Here is a 26,852-nt window from a genome sequence, read left to right as displayed (position 1 = left end):
AATAATAAAGAGTAAAGTCAAATTATTGTGTATAAATGTAAACATGATTTGTACCATGCACACTGAGGCGAATATGCTGCTGTGCCTCTCCTGCGGCGTTGGTGGCCACACAGGTATATTTGCCTGCATCCTCTAATCTGGCCTCTTTAATATGTAAAACCCTGCCTCCAGATTCCAGCTAAATCACAGAAAAAAGAAATTAGGTGTTATGTATTTATACTGCTTTTGCACATGTATACTGTTAGCAGGTGTCACAGCACAAGTTTTGAAGTCACACAGCATCAGCGTCCACTAAATTCTGTCCCATTTCTAATATTTAGGTATTACATTTTTCAGCATGCATCACTCACACTCCTCAAATCTGTCCTTTTAAATTTGGCATTCCATATATTTGCCGGTACTGAATCAGATCTGACCGGAGTTGCACTTGTCAGTGCGCTCTTGATGCAGGTCCCAAGCCCAGATAAGGGATGTGCCAGGAAAGGCATCCAGTGTAAAAAATAGTGGCAAAATAAGAATGCAGAGCAGCCAAAAGGAAAAAAACACCAGTAATATACCCAAATATGGCTGTTTAATAACTGCCACTGTGTATAACCCAATAAATAATCTGAAATATAAAATGATCTTTATATTTATATCTGACTGACTGAGTAATGCTGCTATTCCAATAACAATGTTACAAGAAATGTACAGAATATAACTGCCGACCTTAAGTAAACCCTGTGTGATGTCTACAGGATGACCATCTCTGAGCCAGGTGATGCTGGGAGCTGGAACGCCATTGGTCACACACTGAAGGCTCACCGCATTGTGAAGGACCACTGAGCGCTCAGCAGGACCAGAAGAACGAATCGACGGAGGGACTACAAAAACAGAACAAAGAAGATTGCAGCTATTGGTTTTAATATGTGGATGTAAATGACAGGAGGAGAAACTTTCTAGCATTGCATTTGTCATACTTAAATGTTTCAATAATGTCTCAACAAGCTGGCTGCTTTAGGGCCTGGGTCAAACAGCCACGGACAATTTTGTGTCTCCAGTTCACCTCACTTACACATTTTTGGACTGTGGGAGGAAACCCACACAGACATGGGGAAAACATGCAAACTCCACACAGAAAGGACCCGGACCGCTCAACCTCGATCGAACCCAGGACCTTCTTGCTGTGTGACGACAGTGCTACCCACTGAGTCACCATGCCACCCATGGGTTGTCTTTAGAGACGGAAGGATCGATCGGCTATGTATCGATATCGGCCGATTTTTTATCAAAATATGCGATCGGCCGATATTTCCCAAATTTAGCAGATCCGATCGCGGGATGTATAAAGATCACCTCCATGTTAAGCTTAACAGCTCAGTGGATTGATCCAGACTTTGAGCTACAAAGCGCCAACCATCGCCTCGCCATTCGTCAACCATCGCACTTCACAACCTAAAATAACATCATTAACGTTGTGCATCATACATACGATGTAATTTTGCTGATTGAAATATTTACTTTAAAAAGATAATTCAACCCGACCCGATCTGAGTCGATTCTATCAGCACGTTATATAAACTCGTGGTTCACTTTGGTAAATCGTAAGCGGTTCTTGCTTTTGATGTAGATGAGAACAGAAAACGTTACAGAGCCAATCAGAGGCAAAAGTTCATTCATTACTAAATTGGTTAGTTCAGGATCATCTGCTCTGACTGACAGAAAACTTTTAGCTCCACAGGCAGAACGAGTCTGACTCGGTTACGGCTCTGTGGTGTTTAACTAAGCTTTTTAATGAAGCTTGTCAACATACTACAAAATGTTCTGTAGTAGCTGGTGTTTATTTAAAACCACGACATTAATTAATAACAGTAAACACGGAGAGATAACTGAGAAGAGAAACTTACGCTTCGCATAAAATGAATCGACTCCTGAATCACTTATATCGATACTGTGAACAGAGCGTCTCTCTTAGACACACACACGCCGTTGCTTTTGTCACCGGTTTATCTTCACTGTTAGACCTATTTTTAAGGTTTTTTCAGACTGAACTGGATAACATTAAACGTGCGTGTGAGCGTGGTCAGTTAGACTAATGAAATATGTCTCCTGTGGGGGAAAAATGAATTGCCCCCTGTGGCAAAAAATTGCGCAAAAAATTGCATGTTGCAAGCACGATCGGAATCAAGTATAGGCCGATCACCCTGAAAGGAGATCGGAGATCGAAATCGGTGTCAAAAACCCCGATCGGTACATCTCTAGTTGTCTTATATAAATGTAGTTTACTTTTGAAAAAAAAAAAAAGAGTAATTTTCGAGGCACTGTATGTGATGCTTTATTATAAAGAGAAATAAGTCATTATACTTTTCTCCATTACTCCTCACCATGAACTACAACTTTAAAGTCTTTTTCCTGCTCTCCTGCTTCATTTGTGGCCACACACTGGAACAGTGCTGTGTCGGAGGTCTGAGCACGTGAGATGACCAGACGACGTCCGTTTGGTAAAATCCTCACCCCGTCTCCCTGCCTCAGTGGCTGTCTGTTCTTCAGCCATCTACAGAGAGACAAAAATTGATTCTGATTAAAAGCAAGAGTGATTTGTATTGCAGAAAATAATTTGTTTTTGAATAAATCTGTTGATGTTGTGACTCTGAACTAAACATTCCTGATTTCAAATAATATAGTATATACAATATTTAGGGGGTTGCTCAGACAGTAAAACATGCCAGCCGACTACCACTAAGAGCTGGGATTCAAATCTCAGACGTGACTGGCTAGGGGGGCCAAATAGATATTCTCATTGCTGCTGCAATTGTGATCTCTACTGGCTGGATGATGGCACCTACACAGTGATGGTAAATAATGGACAAAATGTATTGATCCTGTGTGAACCTGATATTTGCAAGTTGTTGGCTACTACACACAAGTCAGAGGGGGTTGTTTGTTTGTTTGTTTGTTTATTAGGATTTTAACGTCATGTTTTACACTTTGGTTACATTCATGACAGGAACGGTAGTCACTCATTACACACAAGGTTAATTAGTTCACAAGGTTATATCGAACACAGTCATGGACAATTTACTGTCTCCAATTCACTTCACTTGCATGTCTTTGGACTGTGGGAGGACACCGGAGCACCCGGAGGAAACCCACGCAGACACGGGGAGAACATGCAAACTCCACACAGAAAGGACCCGGACCGCCCAACCTGGGGATCGAACCCAGGACCTTCTTGCTGTGAGGCGACAGTGCTACCCACTTAGCCACCGTGCCGCCCCGTATGTTAGGTATAGCCCTCCTCGGTTAGTTTAGGGGTCTGCAGCAGTGGCGGAGATACAATTGGGTAATTGTAAACAACTACTAAGAGGTTAATAAAGACTTGGCTGGTTGTTTTTTTTGCTATAGCATATGTTACAATATTACTGTTTTTTTATAATTAATTTACCAAGCAAATCTTATGACAAACCTTAATATGAGATATAAGTGAGAAGACAATTCTTAATATGAGATATGTCCAATGAGATTGCATTGTAGCCCATAAAAATCTGGTGCCTAGCACTAACCCTAACCCAATTTTTTGTAGGTTTTCTAAAAATCTGCCTGGCCAAAAAATACATTCAGCAACTTGACAAATCTTAATATGAGATTTGCATGAAAAAGCTCCTTACGTGATGGTTGGCGGAGGAGTGCCTGTAGCATGACACTCTAATTCGAGAATGTTGTTTATGATCACGGTTGAATTTATGCTCCGATCTGCTCCGTCTACAGTGGGTGGTACTGAATAGACATATACACACAATGCAAGAAAATGATTACACACCACATTATTTCCTATTTTTCCTCACAATATCTCAAAACAAGTCTGCTGAAGCTTTTTAGTCATTTCACTACTGCTACCCACATGTGAACTGACTTGAGTACAGACATCTGCAGAGCTGCTGTATTAAAACTGGGGTGGGGTCCAGCTGCCCATGATTAATGCTCAGTGCAGACTGGAGTCAAAAGTTGTCTTTGGCTCTTGTATCTAAACTGTTACTGTTTTACACTGAATTTGATGATCAATGTTTAAGTGCAGGCCAGCAAATCAGTAAAGAGAGAATGCTGAGCTTGTGGAGAGCCTATAGTCTCGCAGTGTGAGATACGAGGTTTATTGTAGGCTTTAGATTTGATGTTGTATGACAATGATTAATTAGGTGTGTAAAAGAAAAAGTCAACACTGCCCATATCATTCAGCACTTTACATTCAAACCCAATTCTTCCCCAAATTCAACACCATCGCCCCCGACTTTAACTCCCTCCCAGACCCTGACAACCTGCCCCACCTACTGTGGGAGCATAGAGAGAGCTGCACACTAAAAGCACTCTAAAAAGCCACAGGTGAGAGGCAGTGGGTGACCATGTCACACACACACATAAACACACAATTCAAAGTTTAATTCTCATTACTACCTACATAAAATATTACTGTCACTGTTACCATTTTTATTGTCATTACTATTGAACTGAATTTTACTACTGTAATGAAGCTTTGGCAACACAAATGCCCTTATTTGTCATGCCAATGTGAGCATGTATATACCTAACACGTTGACATCGTACTTGATCTCCATCTCTCCTGCAACACTGGTCGCTACACACACATAGAAGCCAGAATCAGAGGGAAGCGCATTCAGAAGCTGGATCCTGCGACCCTGTTCCAGAAGCTGCAGGTTCTGCCTAGCTTTCACAGGGGAACCGTCCTTCAGCCAGGTGAGTGAGGGTGGTGGGTGACCGGCTGCCTTACACTCCAGTGTCAGAGTTTTATTTATAACAACTTTCTTCTGCACAGGGACGTCCAAACCTCCAGCAATAGAGGGAGGAACTGAAAGAGAAAAACACGGATTAAAAGAAAGTCACTTGCTCTCCTAGCTGTACACAGAAAAGACAAACAAAGATGGAGCAGTTTTGACAAAGTGGTCCTAATCTTTTGGCTTATGTGTGAGTTTGTTTAAAATCAAAGAGGTTTAAAGATTTAACATCATGTTAAAAGGTTCAGTTCACTTTAAGATTACCTTGATATCAGTACATTAAAAAAGAGCTTACCATAGACATCCAGCTCATAAGCCTTCTCAGCAGTTCCAGCCATGCTTGTCACCTTGCATGTGTAGCGGCCAGTGTCTGACACCTGAGCACGGGAAATCTTCAGGAAGTGACCACGCTCCACATACTGTGCCTGTCTGTTGGACAGAATGGCCTCTCCATTCCTATACCAGGTAATGGCAGGGAGGGGTATTCCACGCACCTCACACTCCAGAGTGACCGGGTTATCCTGAAGAGCCGTCACCTCTGAGGTCACGTTCCATCCCTTTATACTGGGTGGCACTAACAAAAGGACCATAAAAAATTCAATGTATTGTTCTAAGACCAGACTTAGAGAATTAGTGCGGTCATTTTTCATTCAAATGAGCATTTGTAAAGTGTTGAATGAGAGAGTATGGCTCATAATGAACAATGTGAAACAGTAAAGGGACTTCCCCAAACTGTTGCCAACGTGAAGCATATAATTTCTTTCATATGTTGTTTTTTTTTACACCTGTTAGGAAGAGATGTGGCTGAAGCACCTAAACTCATATACACGTATAGTGTAGTACCAATTGGGTATAAGAGTCTTAAAGCATTTCTTAGATCAGTTTGCATTAAATTGTATATAACATTTAAATCCAATTTTTAAAAAGCATAAACACACCATAAATGCTGAGACTGAAGTCTCTGGACTGCTTTCCTGCAGAGTTGGAGACACTGCACTGGTACCGTGCCTGATCCCCTAACCGTGCACTTTTGATTTTTAACAATTGACCTCGGTCCAACACCTCAACGTTGGCTTCCCCCAAAAACATCAGCCTGAAACAAATCAGGAGAAAGCATAATAGTGGAAGTTTTAAAACTGAACACAACAAAAATAGCTTAATGGGTAGTTTGAAGGGGCAACTCACTTCCCGTCTTTGTACCACTGTATTGTAGGAAAGGGCACGCCTTTAACCTTGCACTCCAAACTGATCTCCTGATTGAGAACAGCGTAGAGGTCAGATGAACCACCTCTTCCAATGATGGTAGGTGGAACTGGTGAAAAGAGCTCAGAATTAGTAAACAGCATATGATATACATGAGTGATGTACATAACATTTGCAATGATATTGTGTGTATATAATGTGCTTATGATCATGACATTAAATGAATCCCAAATAAATGCAAACAAAAAGGGTTGTTTACTATGAAAATGTTACAGAACTGTCATAACATAATAACATAGTACAGGTTTGTAAATCCATTCTCTTCACTGCTGTGTTCCTACCATATGTGTGTAATCAACATTTCTAAGCCCTGTAATTCTTAGTTTTGCCCCACAATTTGCTTTACCCCCTCAATCTATCCTCGAACCCTTAATATGTACCATTGCTTTGAACCTTTATTATTACCATTTTTGTCTTGATTTGCAAAAACAGATCCAGGTTAAAATCTCAGCCAGATTGGCTCACATATAATTGGCTATGTGGTAAAGCCCTGATTAGCGCCATGTCTGGGGTAAATTCCTACTGCCTTGCACCCAGTGTTTCCAGGGAAACCGGGTCCACCACGACCCAGACCAGGATAAAGCAATATTAAATATATATATTTTCTCTGTGCACTCTTGTGACCTTGCACAACACCCACCCTGGAGGCGAAGGATAGCAGACGCAACCTCAGACACAATAAAAATCGTAGACCAATTCTTTCTCTGTACTGTGTAGATGCTCAACCGGCTGATAGCATCGCTGAGATTCAAACCCCAGATCTTAGCGGTAGTGGGTTAGCTTATTTTACTGCTGCACTACTTGAGCACAGTACAATCTAATTATTAAATGCTACAGATTCTATATTTACTATTCCTTTATTTATGATGACTGAAATTATTGAATGTCATTCTGCTGTGAATTTAGGTTAGAAGAAGTAATAATTATGGTAGTCTAAATAAAACTGCTCATTTAATTGTAAACATATTACAACACATCAACCACTTGATATTTGTTAGATGAGTTATGAAATGCTTGAGTCAGTATTGAAGACTCACCCAGTACATTCAGAGTAAAGTCTTTCTCTGTACTTCCTGCAATGTTGATGGCCTTACAGCTGTAGAGACCTGCATCAACTGTAGCAGCCTTGAGCAATCTCAGCGTCTTTCCTTTCTGCAAGATCTGTACATTACTGTTGGCAACCACCTAGGCAAAACAATAAAATCTTACTTATAACGTCTTTTAACAGTATTACTGTAACTGTACCTCTTAGCAGTTGAATGCTAGTATAAATGACGGGACAGTGGTAGCCAAATGATGAGCAAGTTGCTGTTCAAGCAACTTCAAGAGTAAGGCCCTTAACCCTTAATGACTTCCACTGTAATCTGTCTTAACTGTATGTCACAAAAGTGTCTGCTGAATATCATAAATGTAAATGCAAACAAAATTAAAGAACACTAGTTAACAGCAAAAAAACAAAACCAGCAGAGCAGATATAAAGTTGAAAAATGTGTCAGTAAATGAATCAATAAATAAACCAATGACTTAATGAATTTGGTAACACACCTGCACACCATCTTTGTACCATGTGATGACTGGTGGAGGTGTGCCAGTGACATCACACACCAAACTTGTGGGCTGGTTCATCACCACAGAGATGTTGGATGATAGGCCGGCATCTCGCACTCCAGGGGGAACTGAGACGAATAGAGAGAAAGGTGAAGAGATTACATATAACATGATTCTAACAACTGGGCAGACAACTAGTCCATGTACCCAAAGGTTTGTAGTTTGTCAAGGTGTGTGAGTGGCTATTGCACAATTACATACGTAAACGCTGACATTATGACCTTTTAACTTACCATTGACTTTGAGCTGGTATTTTTTCTCAGTGCTGCCGGCATCGTTGGCAGCTGTACAGGTGTACTCTCCATTATCCAGCGGTGACACTGAGGCCAGAATGAGCAGGGTTCCATCCTCCAAAATGGACACTCCGGGTTCATTCCCTGTCAGCTCCTGACCATTCCGAAACCACTTAATTACTGGCTGAGGCAAACCTGCATGAACAGCCAAGAAAATACACAAACGAGAAAGAAAAAAGCATATTAAATAACTACTTTAGTAGTGGTGTAACAAACAGGATGATGCTGAATTACCTTTGGCAGGGCAGGGAAAAGCAATACGCTGGTTGGTCACTCTCTCCTGCAGAGGGCTATTGAAGGGGGGTTCAGACACCTCCACTACAGGGGGAACTAAGGAAACATTACATTACATTGCAAAATCAGTTTAATTACAAAGCTTGAGCGTGTGCTTTGACTTTGAAAACCAATACAAACATATAAATTGCTATTTGTGGGTTTAAATGTTACACGTTTATACATGCAGTGTATTTTATGAATATTGCTGCAATGATTTTGTGTTCAGGTTCTTTTTAAAGAAAGAAAGCAATTTTAGAACCACTGTGGGCGTAGATTGTACTGTGTTCTTATCCACATACATCCAGCCCTGACTTAAATTCAGACATAAATAGTTCTGTTTTAAAAATATGTGAGCCAAGAAGAGATTTTAATGAGGTAATGTACCTGTCAACTACCACTGAGTATTCCCACTTACCTTGTACCTGTAGCTGAATACTGGCCTTGTCCTGTCCCGCAACACTGCTGGCCACGCAGGCGTACACACCCTCGTCAGTCAGCGCCACCTCACGGACAGTCAGAGTTCCATCAGGGGACAGCTTGTAATGAAAGCCATCCACCACCAGAGCGGTGCTGTTTTTCATCCAGCTCACAGAGGGCTGAGGCACACCCTGGGCCACACAAGGCAGGTCTATGGAATGCGCCACCAAGACCTTGATCACACGTGGTCCTGGCAGGATGCGTGGAGGAACTGTGGAAAAAAAATGACATTCTTATAGGATTATGGTAATTAATATTAAGTCAGTGGTTCCCAAACCTCACGAAGAGTCACCTGATCAAATATTCATAATATAAATAATGATCAAATGTTGCATTTAGGTTGTGCAAATAGCAGCAGATTCTGAATTAAGAACTGGAAATGACTAGACTGGGAGATAAAGGGGGAAATCCAGAAAAAAGCTGTCAGCTGTGAAAACAGATACGCCACCCTTTAGTCACATTTTATATTTGGTGTGGGAAGAAGATTAGGAAACTATTCAGAGCTGCTGTAGTCACTGGAAGCTGTTAAGGTGGCATTATAAATCATTTCAAATTAATGCTGGAGTAAAAAACTGAGAAAGCTGAAAGACATTCCTTAAAAAGGGAGAACTGTGGGTCTACAATAAGACCATGAATAATAAATGACTCCCAACCTAGCATAATCTTATTCTGGCTGGCAGTGAAGAGTCTATAAACTCCACATAAGGCCAAATGAACCACTATTGGAGGCAATTTTCTTTTCCCTGAGCCACATCCTCTCCCATTCACATATACAGGCTTTTTACTAGGCAAATGTAATTTATATCCAGTATTACCAATTCTAATTTACTAAATAATATTTACTCACTAATGACACACATATGTATATAATTTCATCTGGTTAAGGTAGGTCAGTTTTTACCAGGTAACATGAGCTGGATGGGGTTAAACACCTGCTTCTGGTTGTGACAGACCACAAAACATGGTGTAAATGAGCATCTCTGTTCGAATGGATTACCTGCTTTCTCTCATGGGATTAAGCATAAATCCACCTGCTGTAGTCCCAACAAGACTACAAATGCTCTAATGCACCTGTTTTCTGGTCTATTTAAGAAAGCCCGGACACCAGCATGACACCCACTTATTTTGACTAAGCTTAGCTAGTAAAGGTTGCAGGCTTTCAGGTAAAGTATTTTAAAATGTCAGCATGTCAGCTACTCAATTCACAAACACACTGACTCACAGTCATAGTACCAATGCCTCTCTCAAAATACTTATTTTCAAAATACATTTATGCCACACTGGTGTTAGAGCTTCACTTAAATGGGCCTGAATACAGGTGTGATGCATTAGCACTTATGAGTACTGCAGCTCCTGGGATTTGAAGTCTTGTTGGGACTTCAGAGGTCGTGGTAATGCTTCATGACATGAGACACGTTTAAAAGCAAACTGGCTTTCTTTTAATTCTAAGAGGGTACAAGCGTTCCTCAGATGGACTTGGTGGAGATGCTATTCAAAATCCTCCACTATTGTGCATATAGTGTTATTTACCCTAATGTAAATTGTTAAAAAATATTCAGAATTCCCTATAAGCTTGTGTAAGCACATATCTGTACCTCTTTTTAGCAGAAAAGCTTTGCATGGGGTTCAGAAACAGACATAATTGTGGTGATGTTTGTTATGCAGGTCTGTGTAACTGTTGTTCCTGCTGCTTTTGGATTGTACTTTTTTGTCTTGGTTTTTTTCCCTACATTTCTTATCTGACCCTGTCCGGGGATGGGTTACGAAAAACGTTGGACTGAATGGTCAAAATCTGATTACTCAAATACAGATTATTTCCACCAGATCACAGTAATCATTTTAAGCCAATCAGTGCATAATCTATCCACTGTAAATGTTAGAGTTAGTACTGCCAGCCTATGCTAATCATACCAAGGACGCTGAGTCTGATGACCTGGCTGAAGTTGCCAGCGATGTTCGTTGCCACACACAGGTATGTGCCACTGTCTGTCAGGCGCATCTCTGTGATCTTCATTGAGCCTGAGGGAAGTTGAGTGTGTCTGTCAGACAGAGAAAATGCACACTAGCAGTTAATGCCTAGATTAAGGGGAACACGAAGTGTGGCACATAATTGCACGCACATGCACATGCACTGTGCGAGCACTGAGCTCGGCTTGCATGCAAAAACCACAACAAAAGCCTAGAAAGTGTAATGACAAGATTCCAGAATTACACCTCTCTACTGTGAGCTGAGAGAAATATAGTTTGATTGCTGTGTGATTTTAATCTGACCGCAACGTCTCTGCCTTAAGGCTGTCAGATTTTAAAACCCACAGAGCTCAGTCTTACAAATTAAACTCTTCACAGCATTTGCACCGCTAGTCTTGCAAGCTCAGAGTTTCAATTTGTTGGGTTATTTAGATTTAAATGTGGCTACATTAGCGATGGAACACATTTTTAGGGAGGCGTAGACCAATAAGCCCACCCTTTAGTCTGGTCTTTCCCACCCAGCAGACCGGAGGCTAATTTTGTCTGTTGCAGGCATTAGCCAATTGTGCCTTATAAAGGGCGCTCAGTCGTCTGGTAGCAGAGCTGAGATTCAAACTTTGGAGCTCAGAATCTCAGCGCTGGTGAGATTTATGACATATACACAGATAGCAAAGCTCACTGAATGATGTCTAACCTTGCGATTTACTGCTCACTTCAAACTGGTTTGGTTTACAATGTCCTGCAGCCAGTGGCGCCAAACCTTAATCTCTGGGTGGCTGTATAGACCAAGATCACATGACAGATATCCTAAAAGTGGTTTGATCTTTGCTGGTCTCGCTCACTTTATTTGGGCCATTGTCTAAGGTCTAACTATGGTCTGTTAGTGGGTGTGTGGGGGTGTGTGAGGGTGTTCACCTTGGAGAATAAGGGGATATCAGTTGCTTGTCTTTGGACCAGGTGATGATTGGAGGTGGAAGACTTCGTACTTCACAAGGTAGTGTGACATCATCACCCACCTTTACGGACATGTCTAATGGTTCTCCAGATCCAGACAAACCTCCAGCTCCAGCACCACTCAGCCTGGGTCTTACTGAACATACATACATGTAGATATACACAAAAGAGTTGTTAACAATAATGAAAGATAGATAAACAAAGTAAAAACAATAAAATAAACAAAGAATGCAGATGAGGCTCTAACCATAGACAGTGAGCTGGACCTTTCTGGAGCTGTATCCAGCTGCATTAGTGGCCGTACATACAAACTCTCCAGATTCATTCGCTCCGGGTGACACAATGTGCAGACTGCCATCCTCCTCCAGATAAAATGCTCCACTGCTCAGATCCAGCAGCTCTCCATGCTGGAAATATACACAGGAGACATGCTGAATGGGCATGTATTTGGGATCTGTCTGTATCTGGGAACCTGAATCTCAGTAATGGTGGGCTAGCGTAATAGACAACTGACCACTCATGAGGTACTTGTGGACTTATTTGTGTGTTTACTTTTATAGATTATGTTTGTACCTTAGCCCAGGTGATGTCTGGTTTGGGCACTCCACGGGCATGGCAGGGGAGAGAAATGGGCGTTCCCTCTATGGTACTGAAGACTTGAGGACCATGTTGAATTGTGGGCATCACTGCAGCAGGAAACAACACAAACACACAGAAAACATTACTCAATAATTTCTTGTATAAGGATTATTTGCCATAAGTGTGCATTTTTAATAGGAGACAGATCTGGACCGCAGACAGGCCAGTTCGAGCACACGCACACTGTGTCTACAAAGCCATGCTGTGGCGTAGCATTGACATGTCCCAATTGTTTTGAGTCTTTTACAGGCATCAAATCCTAAATTTGTTTAAAATGACAATATATAATTACGTTTTTTAGTTCTTTGTCAGTTTTCTGTTTAATGCTTTCATGCATTCATTCATTTTCATGTTTTACCACCACTGTATTCTGGTCAGGGTGGCCATTTTCCCCGTGATTCACTGGGTGCAATGCAGTAACACAAGCTGGACAGGACGCCAATCTGTTGCTGGGCCTGAGCCATTTCCATGCTCAGACATGCCCAATCATGTCTGTATACAGACGGCCGTCAAGCCAATAGCACCCTGGATCTCAGAAGTAGTGGGTTAGCATAATTTACTGCTGAGCCACCTGAGTACCTTTGCTTGGTCATTTGATTCATAATATTAATGTTAATTAATAAAAACAAAGAATGTAAGCATTTTTTTTACCATAAATGTGGACAGTGGTGGTGTGGTTGCTGGATCCTGCCACATTTTCAGCCACACATGTATACATTCCGCCATCATGCACACTGACTCGCTCAATATGCAGACTGCCATCACGTCGAATACTCACATAGGGGCTGGATGTCACCTATCACAAATACACACATAAACACCTCAGAGTTTTTATTTTATATATTTCATCTGACAATATTTCTGGCAACACAGCAGTCCTGTAGTCATTTAATGTACAGGATTTTTTTGACTTCACTAGGTTAGAGTAGTAATGACTTGAAAAATCCAACAATCGCATTTTTGTAACAATTGTAGATGTCACAGTCAGGGATTTATTAAATGCTTGGCTGATGGTCGGTACTAATAGTAATAATACATGTGTTTTATTTTACTCCCAATCTAGTCGTATCCAATTAATCGATTGCATTATGGTTCCTCTCGACTGACTGAGGTGAGCCGTGACTAACACTTGCCCCCTATGACACGTGTACAGTAGCCGACTACATATTTTCACCTGCATGAGGTGAGTTCATATGTAGATCAGCTTTGCGCACTGACAGTTAAACCCTGACCACATTATCCCTCGTATCTGTGCAGGGGCCATCAATAAGCCAGCAGAGGTCGTAACCCTCCCTGCAAACGAGCCAATCATTGTTCGCGCAGGCGCCCAGCCTGCCGATAGCAGAGCTGAGATTCGAACCAACGAGTTCAAGAAGTCAGCTCTGGTGTGCTAGTGTTTTACCGCTGCACCACTTGAGTGCCAGGAACACAGCAGTTATGGGCAGCATTTAGACAATGGGTTGAAGTATCTCTGAAACAGAAAGGGGAGCTCACCAACCAATAATGGTCTGTGGTCTCAAGAGCTACTGGCTCAAACTACACATCATTTTAATAATGGTCATGTGGTGATTATGTTACAACACACACTGTATCAAAGCCATGGGCAAACAGTCATCAAAACTGGACACTGGAGCAGTGGAAGAGGGTCTGCTGGTCTGATGAATAGAATTCAAACAAGCATACCCAAACCCCAGAGTAAAGCTGACTTGAAAAGCAATCCAACATATGAATAATACTGATACTTAGTCCTGATTATCATCATCATGTTCTTTACCACTGTTCTATCCTGATCAGGGTCACAGGGGGTCTAATTCTCCCTGGGATCACTGGGTGCAATACTGTAAAACATTTGGAAAGAATGCCAATCCATCACAGAGCCCTGATCTTGGTTCATATATTGTCTGTGCCTTTGTATTAAGTCTTACCAGGGTATTCTCATGAAGCCAGTGTCTCTCAGGCAGCGGGTTTCCGGCAAGCAGCACACAGGGTAAAGTGACCTGCTGCTCCTCTACCACCCTGACCTCTGCTGGAATCAGCGCTATCGTGGGAGGGACTAGAAAGACACATAGGAATACACACACACATGTATGTGGTTATGGGGTACATAGATATATGAATGACAGCTTAATAAAAATTCTGAGCACTTTATAAGTCAAATAAATCCATCCAGTGGTGAGACAATGCAGCCCTGTTCCAAAAAAATGATTAACAGTTTCAAGGTGGTGACCAGATATGAGATTTTTATCTCTCTCTCTCTCTCTCTCTCTCTCTCTCTCTCACAGACACACACACAGCTAGCAGTATATACACAGGGGGAACCTAAAATGGTAATTGCAAAAGTGACAGTTTTAGCTTATTGTCAGAGGCAAACATATTTTCTTTCAAAATCTCCTGGTACTTCATGGACTCCTTTGTGGCATTTTTCACTTCATTTTTATGTTTCACAACTACTTTATCCTGGTCGGGGTCTCTGTGGGATCGGCTCCCCCAGAATCACTGGGAGCAAAGCAACACACCCCAGACGGGACACCAATTCATCACATGGCCTCGGTCACCTATAATGACGCCAGACTGCCTGATAGCACCACTGGGGATTCAAACCCTGGATTCCAGCAATAGTGGACTAGCATAGTTTGTTAATGTGCCACCCAGGCACACACTTGGGATACCCAAAACAGTAGGAATTGTTGTTTTTTGACTGTAATGCTTTAAATCACAAAGTGTGCTGGCAAATAATGCATTGTTTGACTGTTATTAAATGCTAGATTCATTTAAAACTCTTTAAAAATCGACTTAGACTGAGAGAAAATGTCTTTGTGAATAAATGGGGAAAATGGACACAATATGACACAGTGAATGATGCTTAAGGATTGACTGATTTACCTCTATGTATTTGTATTTTGATAAAGGATACCTGTAACCATATGTTTTTGTTTTTCAATTTCTGTTTGCCACATATGTTCTTTAAGTGTGTATGTATGTAAGTAAAAATTTCAATAAAAATGTGAGTAAAAAAAAACAAACTCTTTTAAATCAAAGCTCCTTTGAATCTGACCAGCAGCTAGGCTAACTGTATACAGTGGTAGCTCAACGGTTAAGATGCTTGTCTAGAGGCCGCTCAGGTGGCGCAGCGGTAAAATACGCTAGCACACCAGAGCTGGGATTTTAAATACATCATATCGAATCTCAGCATTGCCATCCGGTTGGGTGGCTGTTGTTCACCCAGGTAGGGAGCCGGATAGGGGCCTCATAACTGATGCAATTACAACCTCCGCTGGCTGACTGATGGCGTCTGCACAGAGTAGAGGAATAATGCTGATCAGGGTGTGGCTCTCCGTGCACAAGGCTGATTGGCATGAGAACTCGCCTCGTGCAGGTGAAAAAAAGCAGTCGGGTACTGCTCACGTGTCAGTTCGCTCTCCTTAATCAGAGGCGGGGGTCAGCACCAGTAGAGAGGAAGCATAACGCAATCGGGTAAAAATTGGACGCACTAAAAATAGGGAGAAAAGATGCATAAAAAAATACTTGTCTAGTAATCAAAATGTTGCCTGTTCAAGCCCCATCACCGCCAAGTTGCCACTTTCCCATGAGCAAGGCCCTTAACCTTCAATTGCTCAGATTGTATTCTGTCATAATTCTAAGTCTCTTTGGATAAAAGCATCTGCTAAATGCCGCAAATGTAAAAAAAAAAATGTTAATGTACAGCATTTGTGTGTGTGTGTGTGTGTGTGTGTGTGCAGCTGCAGTTTAAATATAAAAGTAAAGAACTGCTTTTACTGGAAAATCTGACACACTCATTGCTCTGACCACACCTTTACTGTGTTGCTTGTTAGGTTTCCATGGTGACCCCATGAACAGACATGTGGGTCAGTGGGACTGAGCAAAGAAATTAAGGGGCAACTGAGACTCCCAGAAGCACTTCATTCTATGACCTACATTATTGTGCATTAATAAACAAACAATTACACTGACAAGAAGGAACTGTGTTCTTAGTGAGGTCATAAAAAGCACTGCATTTTTGGGTAACACTTCTCATCCAGCCCATATGATGAACATCGGCTTCAAAGTCAGAAATCCTACAGGCCTGAAAGATGGGAGCTCATCCTCGATTTCTTTCCAGAACTTTGATCACTTCAAATATTTGATTTGCTGCATTCCTTTTACTATGTGAATATTAAAATACATACACGAGTTTTAACATACAGGCAGGAATGTAAACCCTCTTTAAGTCACATATACTTGCATAAAAGAAATCCAGATGTTCCAACAATCGCACACACACATACACAGAATGTGACTGTCTTGGGTGAGTTCTGTGCATGATCACATCTGGTCGTTCACTTCTGCATCAAGTAAGATTTCTTTCCCTACTTTCAATTTTCACAACCCTCACTTGCCCTTTTACAGACGGACACACACACAATCAAATACACAATATGGCCACAGGCATGTGGACACCTCTTCTAATGATTGTATTTAGATGTTACAGTCTAATATGCTAAGAGGTGTATGAAGTCAATATGCTTTTAACTTTGTGGCAACAGTTTAGGGAGGGCCGTTTTTCTGTTCCCACATTATCCTGCCCCTGCACACAAAGCAATGTTTATACAGACAAGGTTTATGAGTTTGGTCTAAAGGGAGCTCCGGTGGCCTACACAGAGGCCTATACTAAACCAAACTGCACATATCTGGGATAAATTACTAATTGTTATTTCATTTTCTTTTTTTAACCACTGCTTTATCCTGGTTAAGGTTGCGGTGGGTCCTGATTTTCTGGAAACACTGGGTGCAAAGAAGTAAGGCACCACGGACAAGGCGGCAATCCACTGGAAGGCTTAATAAAGAGCACCAGTGCTTGGGTGACACAGTAAGCTAACAGGCTAGCACACCGCTGCAGAGAGTTTGAACTCACGTCCCACTTCAGCAGTGAGGTGCAATCTGTATGGGAACACTGGCTGGTAATAAGAATCAGCCACTAAATAGACATGTGCCGAAGGAGGTTGTGCAAGTGGCTGCGGACTCACAATCAGGATTCAGAAATGACTAGATTCAGGGATAAAGGGAAAAATCCAGAACAAAATTTTACGAAAGATGACCTATTTACTTACCCTAGGGTCTTATACAATAGAAGCATAACACAAAGATCCTACCATTATAGATAGATAGATAGATAGATAGATAGATAGATAGATAGATAGATAGATAGATAGATAGATAGATAGATACTTTATTAATCCCGAAGGAAATTGAGGCCTCAGTAGCAAGTTACATAAATCAAAGTCAAAAAGTAAGTAATAGTACACACTACAGAGATTTACATTATACAAAAAAGTATCTGTATAACCACAACACTTGGACAACACACAACAAAACAGGACCTGAGGGTACATATGGTACATGTGATACATATGAAGGTGTTATTTCAGTTAACACTGCAAGGCTAGTATGGATTATAAGTCACAGTTGTAAGATATAAATATTAAAAAGTATAATATGTACAAAATCAAAAGACATTGTGTGAGTAAATTTCAAGTGAATACAAATTTGCCATGTAATAGATTATTTAAGGTTGGAAATCTTCCAATCTTCCTCATTTTAGATTGCACCTGCATTCCAAAGCGCCAAACAGTTTTCAAAGAGACTTTAAATTAGCCAATACCACTTTACTTTCTAACTATGAAATGTATAATAATGCTCTGAAATGATGGGAGTAGTGTGTAGACCAGGGCCGGCGCTAGGGGGGGGCTGAGGGGGGCATTGCCCCCCCAAATTGTGTCTTTGCCCCCCCAAGCACAATGCAAGCAACGGCTATTTTTAAAATTATCTCTGAACCAATCACAAAAATGCATTTTGTTTTACAGTGTGAAGATATTTCCTTGCTTATTCCTGATTGGCTCTTTGAGTCATATAAAAATCGGCAGACTGCCCCAAACAGTTCAGTTCGGCAGTATATGTTCTGTTAGTGTGAGCGAGAGGCAGGTATACTGGTAAACACTCTTCTGAGTTTAAACTGACTTCCACATGGTAATATTTGCTTAACTGTGGTTTTTCGTTGCTTTAATGTTACTTACCTCTTACATAGGTGTTGCTTAAATTATTTTATTAGCCGTTAGCGGTTAGGCTAATGAACTAATGGCAATTTAATTAAGGGGGCGTATTAAAATGAAATACAATTAGATAATCTTTTTTCTCCATTTACATAATCAACATGTATTTTTTAATCATTGGGTTTTAAGTTTAAGTTCGAAAACATGCATTTTTATTTCTTTACCTCATACATCACTTTAAGCCAGTATCAATAGCTTGGCTGTCATCATTCATGCACAAATCAAGCCTTGAATATATTTCTGGCTTCAAAAACATGACTATCAACATGCCCCCTCATTAGGTTTTACTGCCCCCCAAGCAAAGCAGTCCAGAACCGGGGCTGGTGTAGACCGTCTTGGAATGTGTGAAATATTGCAGCTTATAATGTGGTTTTCCAGACAAGAATTAAACTTATGTTAGTGTTGGATGACACTTCATTGCTAGAAGGGATTTATCATTGAAATATTCTTTAAATATAGTTCTAAGAGAAGTCTCTAGACGCTTAGACTGGGATCCTGGGTTTAAATCCATAGCAGTGCTATCAGTCGGTCGGGTGTCTACATACAGACATGATTTGCTATGGCTGGGTGGAATGGCCGAGGCCCTGTTATGGATTGCCGTCCTCTTCGGGTAATGCGTTGCCCCCAGTGATTTTTGGGGAAAACTGGACTTATTGTGACCTTGACCAGGATAAAGCAGTGAAACATGAAAATATATGAATAATATTTAGCAATTACATGTATGTGTTATTATTGTGTATCAAAAACAACCCCATTATTTTTCGTTAGCCTAAAATATATGCAGTTCCACAGGACCATGGAACGCATTAACAGGTTTTCCATACATCCTTATGGGAAAAAATACATTAAAACTCCCAGAACCAATCAACATCAAGTTTCAAGGTGTAGTACCACTGTAGTAACATAAACGCCTCAAGGATTCCTTACCCAGTCCAGTAACAGTGACTTTGACCTTAACCTGGATTTTACCAAACTGGTTTTGAGCTTCACACACATAGGTGGTCCCATCTTCTATCCAGAGGTCTAAAAAGAAAACCATTATCAGGATTAGTTGGACCACAGCACCTAGATTATCTGGCTTCATTTGAGTTACTAACTGCTAATCTAAGAAAGCAAGTACTGTAGATATAATACTCACTTGTTATGACCAGGTCTCCGCCCCTCTTTTGACTGACAGTGCTGTGACCATGGCGATGAGAGGAAAGGGCAGCGTTGTCCTCTCGTCTCCAGGTAATTCGTGGTTCTGGATGACCCTGGGCTTGACACGGCAGGGTGAGGTCAGACCCGATGTCTGCTGCAATATCCGATGGCTGCCTCGTGAACTGAGGAAGAGCTAGACGTTGTAAAGGTACAAAGTTAAAGACCTGAACAGGTTTACTCACTGCTAATTATGCATGCATATGTCGGAATTTTGGCTCTAGTGGTGACAAGGTGAACTACAGCACAGATTGTGTATCTGTGTACGAATGCAGCTTTAAATCATATTAGCTTACAGCCCACGTCCAGTCTGATCTTTCCCTGTGCGCTGCCTGCCAGGTTCACTGCCACGCAGATGTAGTCGCCTGCATCGCCAGCCTCAATCTGCCGAATGTTCAGGATGCCCCGCTTTGGATCCATATTGACAAACACAGATGACTTTACCTGGTGGTCACCTGCAATAAAGTGTGTCTTAGTATTTCTGTAATACACTCATATAGCAGCACTATTTATATATCCATACCTTTGTACCACAGGACCTCTGGCTGTGGAATTCCTGTTACAGTACACTCCATAACGGCAGCCTGTCCTAATCCAATCAGCAGCCTGCTTTCTGGTACTGTCACCTGGGGAGACTCTTTGGATTCAGATTGAAGATCCGAGTTAAACATGAGAAGCGCTCGTCTTTCTATTATACAACGATTGACCCTCTAGGGTCTGTTCGAAAACCTTGTGAGCTGCCTTGCTGCCTACTGCCTATCTAGGCAGCTGCCTAAGTAGAAGAGATTCTAATAAGACATCGACCTTATAACGCAGATTATTTAGATGCACTAAATAGGATGATGATATCATAGGATGACGTAAAATACGTCTATGTATACGGTTAATTAGGTTTTCGGACAGACCCCTAGATTCCTAATTAAGCCCAAATAAAGCCACAATGCACATAACCTCCTGACTAAACGTACAGATGCTACTGACCAATATAGCTGAGAAGAGCAGTCTTCGCATCTGTTCCTGCTACATTGCTGGCCAGACAACCATATACCCCTGCATCCTTTTGTACAGTGTTTTTGATAACGAGTGTACCATCTGGCGTCATCCTGTGCCTAGAAATCAAGACAACAGGTATCAATAAGCACTGACTGTAGAGAGATTCATTATGTTTACTTTATTTCCTCAAGCAATTGTGTTATAACCTATAAGACTGCTTACCTCATAAAGTCTGTAATGAACATGTCATTGTGGGTCCACACCACTGCGGGAGAGGGGTAGCCTTTAGCCGTGCACCTGATCCGCACCTCCATTCCTGTACTGAAGGTTTGGTTCTGTGGGTTTACAGTCACCACTGGTGGGGCTAGTGAGAAAAAAAAATTTACTCTGTTTATAATGATAATCACATTTCATATTTGATTTGAACATCATTAAACAATGGTGTGCTTACTGTCTGCTGATGGGGAAGAGATGAACACTATTACACCAATTAGGTTCTTTCTGACTACCGGCCACAAATAACTATGGCATCATTTAGGCTCAAACCCCTAATCTCCCCACACTCTGCATATGTGGGAATGCAGTTCTAAAATACTGTACAGACCAATTCAAACAGATTTTATTAATGGAAAAAATGGAAGAAGGGGGTTGCAGGAGGGTTAGTGGGTGCAGGTTATAACATCATTTGTTTCTTTAAAAAGTAAGTCACAGAGATCTAATGTGTTAGCCCACTAACACTGAGATCTGACTTTAAATCTCAGCTGTGCTATTGACCATTTGGGCGCCTATGGAGGAAAGGGGTTGGAGGAGGGTTAGTGGGTGCAGGTTATAACATCATTGGTTTCTTAAAAAGGTAAGTCACAGAGATCTAATGAGCAAAGCCCACCAACACTGAGATCTGACTTCAAATCTCAGCTGTGCTATTGACTAGTTGGGCGCCAATACACACATACGATTGGCTGTGTGTCTATAGGGGGAGGGACAATGACCAAGCACAGATGCTTTATTGCTGCTAAAATAACACATTTGCTGGCTGGTTAAGACACCATCTCAATAGATGGCTGATCGCGGATGGCGGTGTGTGACTCTCTGTGCTTGTCAGGAGGGGGTGCATGACAGTTTCTTCAAAGTTGCAAGTAGATATGACTAGATTGGGTAATAAAAAGCATCTACAGCAATTGTTTTCTAAATAATGTCTACTTTTATGCTTTTACTTGTTTTACATTTGAACTTTTGTATTTACTGAAGGGTTTTGATTCTAACCCCATCACACAAAACATTAGTATGTAACATGTCGTATTAGTACTACATTATAATAAATAAAAATGTGTTGTACAAAATTTCCAACAAGTAATAATCAACATTTCTGCAAGAGGTTACAAAGCAAGATCTCTTCAAGAGGCCTAGAATTCAAAGCTACACCACTGCAGCAACAAAACCTTATTTGCAAACATTTCAGAATCTCTGATCGTGTCCAGATGTGCAAAAACTGAAAAACCTTACATGGTGCAACACTACATGCACAATCCATCATTTTTAATAGCAAGTCTTTCTACAATCCCGCTTTTTCTCAATGGATGACAAAAGCGGCAATATCGATTCCAGACTCCCAATATGATTTCACAACATGGGTTTCCTGCTTCTTTCTTTTACAAGTGCCAACAAGTTCTCCAAAGACCCAACGCTGATCCTCTCAGAGCTGCAGAGGGCTTACATTTTCCAGCGACCACTTATAGACTTACAGACTCTGCTTGCCCTAATTTTCAGACTGCACCTCAGCAGGGACCGGCCGGACTTTTAAATGACTTCCGGAGTCAGTATCAGGGTACAATTAATAATCATTGAAAATCTGATAAAAGCACACTACACCCGAACTGCTCAGCTTCTAATGTGACTTATTATTTTGCAGCTTTGCAGATAGATTCATTGTGTAGTTGGATAATAAAACGCATTTAGGGCTTTAGCAAGAAATAAACAAGTTGAGAAAAACACTCAAAATAAGCCAAAAACTCAAATAAAATCATTATCATTTGTCCTCATTATTTACAGCAACATTACATTTCATTTTATTTTCATGGTTTACCAGCACTTTATCCTGGTCAGGGTGGTGGAGGGTCCAGCTTCCCTTGAATCACTGAGAGCAGTGCTGTAACACACCCCGGACAGGGCGCCAATTCATTTTGGGGCCTCAGCCATACCCTCACATACACTGGCAATCGTCTATAAAGACGCCTGATCGATCAGCAGCAACGCTGGTAATTCGAACCCTTGATCCCGGTAGTAATGGGCTAGCAAAATTATTGTTATTTGTGTGCCATTCAAGCACCTTGTATTTTAGTAGCATCATTACCAGGTTTACAATTAAGAAAAAATATTATTTTATTATATTACTTGCACTTGAGGACACATTCCGATTTGATGGAACTATATTAAATATTGATGAAATGAAATAGTAAACATTTATTACATGCATGAAAACAAATACCAGTTACCAGATAAGTACAGAATTATTAGCCTGGAGTGTTGAGAAATTTAGAGTAGGGTAATATTTACTATGGTCGCACTGGATAAGAGCTTCTGCTAAATGCTGAAAATGTAAATGTAATGTAAATGCATAAGAAACCATCTATGACTTTGGTTTGCTTTGAAATCCTGCTTTGCTGTTGAGAGGTCGTCCTGTGCCTGTCCTGTTACAAGATGTAATTATCAGTGTGCTTAGTAACTAAAGCACACTCTAATAGTCTCATTTTGTCTCAATTGTTGGCTCAACCAGCCAGCACTGGATCAGGGGTCACATTCATAACCAGCCTGAGCCTATGCTCAGCAAACCTAGAAATAAAACCATATGATTTTAATAGTAAAAAAAAAATCAAGCAATGCCAGTAAGATTACCATGTCTTTAACCTACTCAATCATTCTTATTTCAATCACAGTTCAAGTACATTTGAAAACACCAAGTGTTCAATCAGGACAATTCTGAAATATATGGCCAAAAGTATAATAATAATAATAAAAATTTTATTTGAAAAGCGCATTTCATGACACCCAAAGACACTGTACAATAAAAATATAGAAAATATAAGCAAAATAAATAAAATACACATTTACTAAGCAAAAAATATTGTATATTGTATAAATAAAAGTATGTGGACTTATTGCTGACAGGTGTAAAACAGGTGTATTTGTGGCAACAGTTTGAACATAACTGTGCCTTTGTGCACAAAGCAAGACCCATAAAGACACTTGGTTTGATGAGTTTAGTTTGGCGTGTGTGTGAGTAGGAATGTCAGCGGTTTGCATACAGCCCTGACCTCAACCCTGTAAAACACCTTTGGGAAGAACTGGAACAATTGCGAGGCTTTCTTAAAAATGCTCTATTGACTTAGCATACACAAATGATCACAAGCACACTTTAAAATGTAGTAAAAAGCCTTATTAGAATAGTAGATAATTATGTTTTCCTAAATCCAACGGTTTACTTTTCTCACTACGATAACTAATTTATGTTCATTTCATTTTGATGTTTTGCCACAACTTAATCCTGGTCAGAATCGAGGTGGTCTGGTTTCCCCGGAATCACTGGGTGCCATGCAGTAACAGAACATCAATCTATCCCCGAGCATCAGTGGGTAAGAGCGAGTACCACTGACCTAGTGTGATGCTGTTCTCTAAACATATAATATATCCAAAAGCCTGATGACTAAAAAGGTTTCTTTATTATTAAGAAAGAACACAAAATATCACAGTGCTTGGGTGGCGCAAGAGCTTTTTGTGCTGGCCCACTACCACTGGTTGGGGAAAGGGGGTTGACTGGTGCCCTGTGTTTCCCTTATCAGGATTAAGCGGTTGATGAAATGAAATGAAATAAAGCAAGATATCACCAGAACACACGGTCTGAAATGAGGTTTGAGTTTAAATGTAAACACTTTTTTTGGTGTGATGCCAACATAAAAAAACGCATTAAACTGTTACTATGGAATCCAGACTCTCTAGTATACATACTGTATTACCCATAAATTACTCCTTTACCTAAAAATCTTTACTTGTAACAGACATGTTCTACAGTGTGACACACTATAGTCTTGTCCCAATTCTTGGTTATTTAAATATAACAGATTGCAATGCTATTTATGCTATTCAAAACAATTCACTTCACATAAACTACCCAATAATGAACTCCCAAGGAACCCTGGGCAATTCCCTCTGTCCTGTCCAGGCTTTACCATGTCAGCAGTCCCACTTCAAACAGGTCATAATGACTAGGACAACACAGGAGTCCTAACAGGTGCTGATTACACACTACAAACACACTACACACACACAGTTTGAGACAGCTGTTTGAAGGCACCGAGACTGACAAGCCTGACATAAGACAAAAATAAAGGGCAAAGGTACATGACGCTGGAAAAAGAGATAGAGATGCAAGGAAAGACAAACGAGTGACTCAGTTCCTTGAGCAGATTAGATGATAAAGTAACGCTCATTGCTTGACAAAAGGAGAAAATTATATGGTGCAAAAGTTACTCCCCTAACAAAGAAGGAACAAGTCTTAGGTACAGGGCCGGGCCCTGTACATTTAGAGCCCAAGGCAAGCTTTATCCCATTGCCCTCACTCCTACTCGAACCTCACCCGAGCATAACAAACAACCAGATATTAAAAACAGCTCTTGTTAACAGTAATGGGAGAGTAGTAGCCTAGTGTGTTATCAATTGGAAAATTGTCAATTCAAATCTAGGCTCTGCTATGCAGCCACTGTTGGGACCTTGAGCAAGGTCCTTAACCCTGTATGCTTTAGGGCTGCACCCTGCACTCTGACCCCAGCTTCCAAACCAACTGAAATATTTGGAAAAAGATTTTTTATAATAAATAAATAAATACATTTTTACAAATATTGTAACTAAGAGGGATGGCACGGTTTCTAAGTGGGTAGCACTGTCGCCTCACAGCAAGAAGGTCCTGGGTTCGATCCCCAGGCGGGCCGGTCCGGGTCCTTTCTGTGCGGAGTTTGCATGTTCTCCCCGTGTCTGCGTGGGTTTCCTCCGGGAGCTCCGGTTTCCTCTATAGGGTGTGTGTGTATGTATGTGTGTCTGCCCTGCGATGGACTGGTGCCCCGTCCAGGGTGTTACTGTGTGCCTTGCGCCCATTGAAAAGCTGGGATAGGCTCCAGCAACCCCCCCCGCAACCCTAATTGGATAAGCGGTTAAGACAGTGAGTGAGTGAGTGTAACTAAGAGCGCTTCACACGCTTACCTTGTACACTGAGGTAGACATGAGAGGTAGACGCTCCACCCTCATTAGTGGCGACACAACTGTGCCAGCCAGCATCTTCCTGTGTTATGCGCTGGATCTCCAGTGACAGGTTTGTGGTGATAAAAGCACGGGTGCCCAGTCGAACATCGATGCCACCCCGCTGCCAGGTCAGGTTAAATGGCACGGTGCTGGCCACCACGCAGGTCAGGAGTGCAGTGGAGCCTGGAGACGCTGTTACATTGAAGGGTACTGTGATGTCTGGAGGAGGCTCTGCACACAGAGGAATACATGATCAGACACATCGAAATGGTATATCAGTGATGCAAATTTTGTCCATTCGTTTAAACCATTAATCTGTAAGCTTGTGTGGCGCTCTGAGAACTCGCTGCTGGAGTTCCGGGGGTTGGAATCCCGTGCTGGGCTCACAAATACAGAAGGTGCATGGTGCTACCCCTTAGTGGCGGTCCCAAGCCTGGATAAACAGAGGGGTTGCATCACAAAAAGAATCTGGAGTAAAAACTGTGCAATAACAAATATGCGGTGTGGCGACCCTTAATGAGAGCAGCTGAAAGGAATCATCAGACACATTAAAAATAGATTAGTTCTATAACAAAGAACTATAGAATCTTAAAGAATGCACACTAATGCACTCTTCTATCCCTATAAGATCCCTAGAATTGCTGTATACACAGCCTTGCGTTTTCAACGCACACCTTTGTTCATTTGAAAGCCGGTAAACAAAACATAAATTTACTTTAATGGTGGGAACTGGGGAGACAAAACGAGTCTGATCTACGAGAAAAAAAGGAGTGATAAGTGACGTGGGATTAGGATAAGAGGGGAGGTAATTCCTAAAAGACACATCTGGAGAGAGCATTGCTGAGTTTGTCAATCTGTTTATCATGTCATTAGCCACATGACAGAGGAATTAGCAGAGTAAACGTGTACTCAATGAGATTGCTTGGCTTTTTCCATTGCACTGTTTCCCATATGCATGATGTTATACTTGGGTTTCAGCACATTCACCATGGTAAGATTATACATACAGTTTTTCATTTAAT

The 26,852-nt window shown here is 41.2% G+C and overlaps 1 protein-coding gene across 1 annotated transcript in view; it reads right to left on the bottom strand.

Annotated features, from left to right (window-relative positions):
• Positions 1 to 26,852, bottom strand: part of hmcn1 (hemicentin 1) — a 121,261-nt gene that overhangs the window by 42,526 nt on the left and 51,883 nt on the right. Inside the window, exons 11-36 of the mRNA XM_063001890.1 lie at positions 25,792 to 26,061; positions 20,764 to 20,905; positions 20,530 to 20,657; positions 20,072 to 20,185; positions 19,845 to 20,003; positions 19,490 to 19,684; positions 19,279 to 19,374; positions 14,170 to 14,297; positions 12,896 to 13,040; positions 12,179 to 12,291; positions 11,853 to 12,012; positions 11,567 to 11,741; positions 10,595 to 10,722; positions 8,622 to 8,894; positions 8,165 to 8,260; positions 7,871 to 8,065; positions 7,575 to 7,705; positions 7,067 to 7,214; positions 5,952 to 6,078; positions 5,705 to 5,859; positions 5,062 to 5,340; positions 4,559 to 4,840; positions 3,648 to 3,756; positions 2,364 to 2,533; positions 709 to 863; positions 55 to 178 (exon numbers count right to left, since the gene is read on the bottom strand). Coding sequence (XP_062857960.1) covers positions 55 to 178; positions 709 to 863; positions 2,364 to 2,533; positions 3,648 to 3,756; positions 4,559 to 4,840; positions 5,062 to 5,340; positions 5,705 to 5,859; positions 5,952 to 6,078; positions 7,067 to 7,214; positions 7,575 to 7,705; positions 7,871 to 8,065; positions 8,165 to 8,260; positions 8,622 to 8,894; positions 10,595 to 10,722; positions 11,567 to 11,741; positions 11,853 to 12,012; positions 12,179 to 12,291; positions 12,896 to 13,040; positions 14,170 to 14,297; positions 19,279 to 19,374; positions 19,490 to 19,684; positions 19,845 to 20,003; positions 20,072 to 20,185; positions 20,530 to 20,657; positions 20,764 to 20,905; positions 25,792 to 26,061 — 4,197 coding nt within the window. The remainder of the gene's footprint in view (positions 1 to 54; positions 179 to 708; positions 864 to 2,363; positions 2,534 to 3,647; positions 3,757 to 4,558; positions 4,841 to 5,061; positions 5,341 to 5,704; positions 5,860 to 5,951; positions 6,079 to 7,066; positions 7,215 to 7,574; positions 7,706 to 7,870; positions 8,066 to 8,164; positions 8,261 to 8,621; positions 8,895 to 10,594; positions 10,723 to 11,566; positions 11,742 to 11,852; positions 12,013 to 12,178; positions 12,292 to 12,895; positions 13,041 to 14,169; positions 14,298 to 19,278; positions 19,375 to 19,489; positions 19,685 to 19,844; positions 20,004 to 20,071; positions 20,186 to 20,529; positions 20,658 to 20,763; positions 20,906 to 25,791; positions 26,062 to 26,852) is intronic.

The sequence above is a fragment of the Trichomycterus rosablanca genome, chromosome 9 (genome assembly GCF_030014385.1).
Source record: "Trichomycterus rosablanca isolate fTriRos1 chromosome 9, fTriRos1.hap1, whole genome shotgun sequence".
In the NCBI taxonomy this organism is placed as follows: Eukaryota; Metazoa; Chordata; class Actinopteri; order Siluriformes; family Trichomycteridae; genus Trichomycterus; species Trichomycterus rosablanca.
The sequence above is the reverse complement of the archived record's forward strand: the minus strand, read 5'-3'. Positions and strand labels throughout refer to the sequence as shown.